General features: G+C 44.1%; 1 protein-coding gene across 1 annotated transcript; it reads left to right on the forward strand.

The window, feature by feature from the left end:
* The first annotated feature begins 1,490 nt into the window (after positions 1-1,490).
* Positions 1,491-6,566, forward strand: LOC132388604 (gastrula zinc finger protein XlCGF26.1-like). Its single transcript, XM_059960978.1, has one exon. It carries the CDS (start codon positions 1,909-1,911, stop codon positions 3,037-3,039), a length of 1,131 nt encoding a protein of 376 aa, XP_059816961.1. The 5' UTR covers positions 1,491-1,908; the 3' UTR covers positions 3,040-6,566.
* Positions 6,567-8,418: the final 1,852 nt, after the last annotated feature.

Raw genomic sequence — 8,418 nt, forward strand, 5'->3', positions numbered from 1 at the left:
AATAAACTAGGAAATTATATGTTGGTGAGCTTGACATCAGAACTGGGAAAGTTATTGGAATGTTGGTGCAGGAACCAGATATATACTGTAAGTATTTGGATAGGTGTGGACTGATAAAGTATAGACAGCATCGCTGTAGCCAAACTTATCGAGTCTATCGAGGAAGTTATCAGGTAAGTGGATGAATGCAAAGCAGCAGATGTTGTCTACATGGACTTTAGCAAGGCACTTGACAAAGTCTCATATGGGAGGTTGGTCAAGAAGGTTCAGTCACTCAGCATTCAAGACGAGACAGTAAATTGGATGAGACACTGTCCTTGGGAGAAGCCAGAGTGTGGTAGCAGATGGTTGCCTCTCTGACTGGAGGCCTGTGACTAGTGGTTGCCACAGGGATCAGTGCTGGATCTGTTGTTGTTTGTCATCTGTATCAGTAATCTGGATAATAAGATGGTTAGGGATCAGCAAATTTGTGGATGAAACCGAGACTGGGGATTCAGTGGACTGCAAGAAGACTCATGGCTTGCAGTGCGAACTGGACCAGGTGGAAATATGGCTTGAGAAATGGAAAACAGAATTCAATGCAGACAAGTGTGAGGTGTTGCATGTTGGTAGGACCTACCAAGGGAGGTCTTTCACAGTTACTGGTCGGGCACGGAGGAGTGTTGTAGAAGAAAGGGACCTGGGAATACAGGTCCTTAATTAACTGAAATTGGTATCACAGTTAGATAGAGACGGACAAAATGATTTCAGCCCAATGGCCTTCATGAATCAAAGTACTGACAACAATAGATGGATTTTATGTACACTTGTTGAAATCATTGGTGAGGCCTAATTTAGAGTATTGTGTGCAGTTTTGGTCACCTGCCTACAGGAAAGCTGTAAAAGAGGTTCAGAGAGTTCAGAGAAAATTCACAATAAAGTTGCTAGGTCTGTAGGACTTGGGTTATAAGGAAAGATTAAACAGGTCCAGACTTTATTCCTTGGAATGTAGAAGATTGAGGTGAGATTTGATTGTGATAGAGGGGCATAGATAGTGTTAATGCAAGCTGGCTTTCTCCACTGAGATTGGGTGGGACTACAATCAGAGGCCATGGGTTAAGGGTGAAAGGTGAAATGTTAAGGGGAACATGAGGGGAAACTTCTTCACACAGACAGTCATCCGGGTGTGGAATGAGCAGCCAGCACAAGTGGTGCATGCGAGCGCAATTTCAACATTTAAGAGGTTTGTGTAGAAACCTGGATGGTAAGGGTATGGGAATGGGCAATTTAAATAGTTCAGCATAAACTGGATGGCCCAAAGTACCTGTGTCTGTGTTGTAATTTTCTATGACTGTGACAAGAACCTGAAATAATACAAAAATTCACTCCAAATCCTTTTTAACAGACTTAAGTTGAACCTCATTGTAACAGTGTGATACCAGATCAAACCTTGGCAACTCAAGTAATTTCAACGGAAGTATTGTCCTAAACGCATTGATGGATTTTGCAAATCTTTTTACAGGTTAAAAACGAGAAGGAATTTGTCTCCAGGAAGCAAAAACATGACACGCCAGTTTTGTTGTCTCTGTCTATACATTTAAGAAGTGGAGCAAGGGATTCAACCAACCATCCTTCCTGTTCAGACTGTGGGGAGGGATTCACTCGGTTAACTGACCAACTGGCACACCCGTCATTTTACACAGGAGAAAGGCCGTTCACCTTCTCAGACAGTGGGAATGGATTCACTCGGTCATCTCAACTGAAGGTACATTAACAAGTTCACACTGGGCAAGGCCATTCACCTGTTCTGTGGGTGACAAAGGATTCACTCAGTATTCCCACCTGTGGACACACCAGTCAGTTCACACCAGGCAGAGGCTGGTCATCTGCTGAATTTCTGGGAAAAGATTCACTCAGTCATCTGACTTAATGGCTCACCAGCGAGTTCACACCAGGGAGCGGCCATTCACCTGCTCATTCTGTGGGAAGAGATTCATTAAATCATCCCACCTGCTGAGTCATCAGCGAGTTCACACTGGGGAGAAGCCGTTCGCCTGCTCAGAATGTGGGAAGAGATTCACTGAGTTATCCAACCTACAGAATCATCAGCGAGTCCACACTGGGGAGAAGCCATTCACCTGCTCAGAATGTGGGAAGGGATTCAGTCAGTCATCCCACCTGCAGAGACACCAGCGAGTTCACACTAGGGAGAAGCCGTTCACCTGCTCAGAATGTGGGAAGAGCTTCACTCACTTATGCAACCTACAGAATCATCGGCCAGTTCACACTGGGGAGAGGCCATTCCCCTGCTCAGAATGTGGGAAGGGATTTACTCAGTCATCCAGCCTACTGAGTCATCAGCGAATTCACACAGGGGAGAGGCCCTTCACCTGCTCAGAATGTGGGAAGGGATTCACTCAGTCATCCCATCTGAAGGTTCATCAGCGAGTTCACACTGGGGAGAAGCCGTTCACCTGCTCAGTCTGTGGAAAGGGATTCACTGATTCATCCACCCGGCAGAAACATCAGCGAGTTCACACTGGGGAGAAGTCGTTCACCTGCTCAGAATGTGGGAAGGGATTCACGGATTCATCCTGCCTACTGGTACATCATCGAGTTCACACTGGGGAGAAGCCGTTCACCTGCTCAGAATGTGGGAAGGGATTCACTCAGTCATCCCACCTGCAGAGACATCAGCGAGTTCACACTGGGGAGAAGCCCTTCACCTGCTCAGAATGTGGGAAGAGATTCACTCAATCTTCCACCCTACAGGCACACCAGCGAATTCACACTGGGGAGAAGCCGTTCACTTGCTCAGTCTGTGGGAAACGATTCACTCTGTCATTCCAACTACTGAAACACCAGCGAGTTCACACAGGGGAAAGGCCGTTCGCCTGCTCAAAATGTGGGAAGAGATTCCCTGGATCATCCAACCTACAGAGACATCAGCAAGTTCACACTGTGGAGAAGCCATTCACTTGCTCAGTCAGTGGGAAGGGATTCACTCAGTCGTCCCAACTACTGGCTCACCAGTCAGTTCACAATGGGGAGTGGCCATAGTTATGAATCCCTGGGTTTCGTTTGCTGTGGACTGTCATTTTAAGAGAGATCAAGAGATTAAGAAGGTGGATCAGTCTGACTTGCAGCTTGTTTACATCACTGGCAGCTTGTTTAGTTTCAACCGAGGACACAGACACTCAGAGTCAGACGGAGACGAACTAGGGAAAACTGAAGGATCGAAACAAGGGAACTTGTGGCCAAGGGTCACTGTTTGGAACTTTCCTATGCACACAAGGGTGGGTTAATTATCGATTCACCGTACATCGAATGTGTAGTTGTCACCTCGTTTGATCCATAGGAGTGGATCTGATTTGGGGTGTCCTGTGAAAACCACTGATGTGTTAACCCTTGCCAGGCTGTGGTGTGGTAATTCACTTGAAGACGAAACCCCTTGTGACAAGTCACTTTCGGTGATAAATCGTATGAGAGTTTGGAACGACGACAAATAAAATCTACAGCGACTGTTCTCTCGTTTTTCCACCATGGAACCTGTGGAATTCGACATAATTGCTTTCTCTCAACATTTACCCTGGATTACAAATATCTCTCTCATCACCTATTCCATGGATGAACTGCACTTTCATACTGTACCATCCCAATACTCCAAGCCTTGTTTCCCCCGAGCTCAATAGTTTGGGAGTTTTATTTAAACACATATATACACATAACACTGTTAACTTTTGTTTATCTTGCTTTAGTTACTATATTACAAGTAGATTCTAATACAGATAGTTTTAAGATCAAAAACAGACTCCAGGTATAGTCTATTGCTGCTGGTTCGTTTCTAAAACGTTATGATTCGTAACAAAATTGGGGCCTGCATCCAGTATATGAACAGATTTGGGGGTGTATTCATTAATTATCAATTTCATCCCTTTTCATTTATTTGTGTGTGGAAAATCAGTAGAAATGGATGTTGATAGATGTCTGGAAGCACCAACCTCTGAGGCATTGGAGGACGCCAGAAGGATTGAGTTGTTGAGCCTTGCTAGAAGGTTAAAACTTGCTAAGGTGAAATTGACAATGAGGAGGGCACAGATGCAGAGGATAATAGCTGAACATTATGTATCTGATGGTGTGTTTAAAGTGGAGGAGTTGGACGTGTTTCCTGAAAGTAAACATAGTGAGCTTGAGCTCCAGTACAAGTGAGAAAAATTAAAGATAAAGGCTGCAGAAGGCAGAGGCAGTTTGAGGCTAGAGAGGCAGAAAAACAGAGGGAGGAAGCAGAAAGACAGAGGCTGTTTGAGCTGGAAAAGATAGAGAGATTGCAGCAAAGGGATCTAGTGTTAGACTGTAGTGATAAGTTTAAGGTCAGACAGGAAGTTAACTTGGTACCTCCATTTGACGAGGCAGAGGTTGATATATACTTTCAGAATTTTGAGAAGGTTGCTGAAAGTTTAAAGTGGCCAAAAGTGGGTTGGTCTTTTCTCTTACAATGTGTATTTAAGGAGAAGGCTCAGCATGACAATTCTGCTTTGACAGCTGATGAAGCAGCTGATTATGACAAAATAAAACAGGCTGTGCTCAAAGCTTACGAGTTGGTCCCAGAATCATACAGGCAAAAGTTTGGAAATTCGAGGAAATCTGTGAACCAGACAGTTATGGATTTTGCTTATGAGAAGTCTGTGTGTTTTGACCGCTGGTGCACATATAAAAATGTGAATGATAATTTTAACAGCTTGAAAGAATTGGTTTTAATTGAAGAATTCTAAAGGTGCGTCCCTGATGACACAAAGACATATTTAGATGAAAAAGATGCTGCCACTTTGCAGGACTCTGCTCGATTAGCAGATGAGTTTGCTCTAACTCATAAGGTTAAATTTATCCCGAATAACAGCTTCCAAAAGAGTAGCAGGGATCACCAGGGTAAACCAGAAATTAAAGCTGGGACTAGTGACAAGAGTAAGGATGAAGGGAAACAGTTGAAGGAGAAATACTCTGGTCTTACTTGTTACTATTGTAAGAAAGCTGGTCATGTGATGGCTGATTGTTCTGTCCTGAAGATGGAAAAGGAAAAGGAGGCAGTCCCGAATGCCTGTGATCAGTCTGTTGAAGCACCTGTAAACCCACAGGGTTCTGAACATTCTGTTTGCTTAGTTAAGGTCTGAGAGGTCTGACCAAGTTAAGAAGGTGTTCGATCATTTTATGTCAGATGGATTTTTATTAGTAAAAGAAGGGTGAACCATATTTCCAGTGAAAATTTTTCGAGATACTGCGGCTTCTCAGTCACTTATATTAGACAGCGTTCTAAAGTTTGGTGATGAGACTAACACTGGTGAGGTAAATCTTATTAAAGGCATTGGGAACGGCATGGTTTCCGTGCCATTGCACAAGGTAACTTTACAGTCAGGATTGGTTTCGGGACCTGTTAAGATCGGATTATGCTCCAGTTTACCGGTGGAAGATGTTACTTTGCTATTCGGGAATGACCTGGCCGATGGTAAAGTTGTTCCTGCAGTGCTGTTGACAACTAACCAACCAGTGAAGACCCACAGATGGATTTTAACATTTATCCTTCCTGCACAGGAACTCGAAGTATGGCTAAAATGTCTGCTGATGCGGGAGAGCTTACAGCAGAACAGAACCAAGACCCTGAGATTGAAGCTTTAAAAGAAACAGCTCTCGCAGATGATGAGATTAAGAAAGTGCCAGCAGGGTATTATTTCAAGGATGGTGTGTTAATGCGGAAGTGGAGGCCACCTGCTATGCCAGCGAGTGAGGAATGGGCAATTGTTCACCAAGTTATAGTTCCTTAAGTTTATAGGGCTGAAATTTTAACTTTGGCCCACAGTATACCCTTAGGTGGCCATTTTGGAGTGAATAAAACGGTAAACAGGATTACGAAATAATTCTACCGGCCTAATCTGTGGAAAGATGTTATGAGCTTTTGCAGAACCTGTCACACTTGTCAAGTTGTGGGTAAACCTGATCAGGTCACCCCAGTGCCCCACTGTGGTCTATACCTGCATTTGGTGAACCCTTTTCAAAATTTATAGTGGATTGTGTTGACCCATTGCCAAAGACTAAAGCTGGCCATCAATATCTGCTAACTATTATGTGTACTGCATCCAGATTCCCAGAGGCAATACCTCACAGAAATGTTAAAGCTAAAACTGTGGCGAAGGCTCTTACCAAGTTTTCTACATTTTCTGCTTTGCCTAAAGAAATCCAGTCTGATCAAGGACGTGATTTTACATCTGGATTATTCCAGCAGGTAGTTTATGAACTGGGAGCTGAACAATTTGCATCATCTGCATACCATCCAGAATCACAAAGGGCTTTAGAAAAATTTCATTCTACCCTCAAAGCAATGATTATGACATTAAAATGTTGAAAATGGAAAAGACTGGGATGAAGGTATACATTTATTTTTGTTTGCAGTAAGAGAGTCTGTACAGAGATCACTGGGCTTTAGTCCATTTGAACTTGTATTTGGTCAGAGAGTGAGGGGACCTTTGACCTTGTTAAAGGAACAGTGGATTGATGGGGATGTACATGTTAACTTGTTAGACTATGTTTTGAAGTTCAGAAATAAACTACATCAAGCCTGTAGTCTATTGAGACAAAACCTAAAGATTTCTCAAAACAAAATGAAGTGTTGGTTTGATAAGCGGGCTTGCAAAAGAAAATAAGGTGCTTGCCTTATCTCCAATGTTGACAAATCCACTTCTGGCGAAATTCAACAGACCGTATGAAATAGTCTCTCAAATTAATGATGTGAATTATGTTATTAAAACGCCCGACTGACATAAACTAACACAGGTGGTACACATAAATATGATAAAGCCTAATTTTGACAAGCAGGCACCGTCTGTGAGTGTTGTTGTCAAAACATATGAATCTGGTAACCCTGAGAATGAAACAATTGACTCATCTGAGACTTTTCACAAGCCAAACATGGTCCCAGTTAGGCAAATGAACTCGGTTGTTCTGGAAAACATTGATAACAAGTTGGCTCATCTGCAGCCAAAGCAACAGCAACAGCTGAAAGAATTAATTCTGAAGTTTAAGGATTTATTTCCCGATGTTCCCAAGCAAACCGCGGTTGCAGTCCATGACGTAGATATTGGTCAAGCCAAACCGATTAAACAACACCCATATTGCATGAACGTAAAAAAATGTAAATTGGCTGAGCAAGTGTTGTAAGTGGGGAAACAGATTCGATATGTCTCAGAAGCAAGGACTTTGGACAGAAAGTGATTTTATTTACAGAAGGCAAACGTGGGAAAACGGCAACAGAAGCAACACGCACAATTTACAGCAGTCGTGGGGAAAGTCGGTTCGGCAATAAAACACTCAAGGACAATTACTAACGAACGTGGGAAATCGCCTGGGAACAAAGTGCACGCGCATAACACCCGCACACACACGCAAACACACAAAGGAAAATTCTATACGATATCCGCCAGCCCTTGACCCTGTGCAGGCACAGCTCTGTGTTATTAAAGAGAGTAATCAACGCTCCCAACCCTATTCAATGCACAGCTCACTAACAATTTCTCCAGCGCCGTTCCACGGTTGTCAGCCTGGAGTGAAGCAGGGTGGTCTCTCGGAGATGGCAAAGGGAAAGCACACGCGGCACCCTTTATAGTGCTCAGGGATGGAGGGTCCAGCCCAGGTCATCTACAGAGGGGCCAAAGGCTCCGTGCCAGCAGAGTTAAGCAGATTACAAAGGCCGATTGCTCGAGGCCAAGTATAAGGCTAATTAAAGGGGCCAATGGTGAGGTGTGTATTTGGCAGGTGGTGTCCCTTGACCAGGTAGTGGGTAGGTTTGTCACGTGAAAGTCACGACCCCTCCAATACAGTCTACCCCTCGGATCCACGCCACTCACCAAGCATTACATGTAACAGAGTGAGAAGGAAAGTGATATATCTTAATGGAAGTCTTACACTTAACTATTTCTAAGGTTAACGCTGTATGTGACTGTACAGAACTTAAGAAAGGCAGACGTGCTCTGAATAACATACACACAGCGATGATAACGAGAGGTAAAACGTAGAGAGAAGGCAATCACGCCGAATTTCACGGGTTCCACGGTGGTAATTAATAAATATCAGTGGTGGAAGATCCTCCGTCGAGCCGTTCCAAACCCACGCACGAATTACCACCAGAGTTATCTGTCACAGGGATGCCGCCTTCAAGGGGTTACCACATCACACACCCAGGCAGGGGGTAACTTCGAGTGGCCCCACAGGACATTCCCAGATCCACTCCTTTGGATTATACGGAGTGACAGCCACACATCCGATGTGCTCCGGATCGCTGATCACCCCACCCTTGTGGGTGTAGCAGAGTTCCAAATCCCCAGCCTCGACAAGCTGGAACTGCTGCCTTTTCCAGGTTCGCTCCTCTCTCTCTTTCTCTTCTTCCGACTCCTG

This window comes from Hypanus sabinus, unplaced genomic scaffold (genome assembly GCF_030144855.1).
Source record: "Hypanus sabinus isolate sHypSab1 unplaced genomic scaffold, sHypSab1.hap1 scaffold_361, whole genome shotgun sequence".
Classification (NCBI taxonomy): Eukaryota; Metazoa; Chordata; class Chondrichthyes; order Myliobatiformes; family Dasyatidae; genus Hypanus; species Hypanus sabinus.

Bases quoted from the DNA above. Each gene is read 5' to 3' on its own strand.
- LOC132388604 (XM_059960978.1), top strand. From the start codon at position 1,909: ATGGCTCACCAGCGAGTTCACACCAGGGAGCGGCCATTCACCTGCTCA.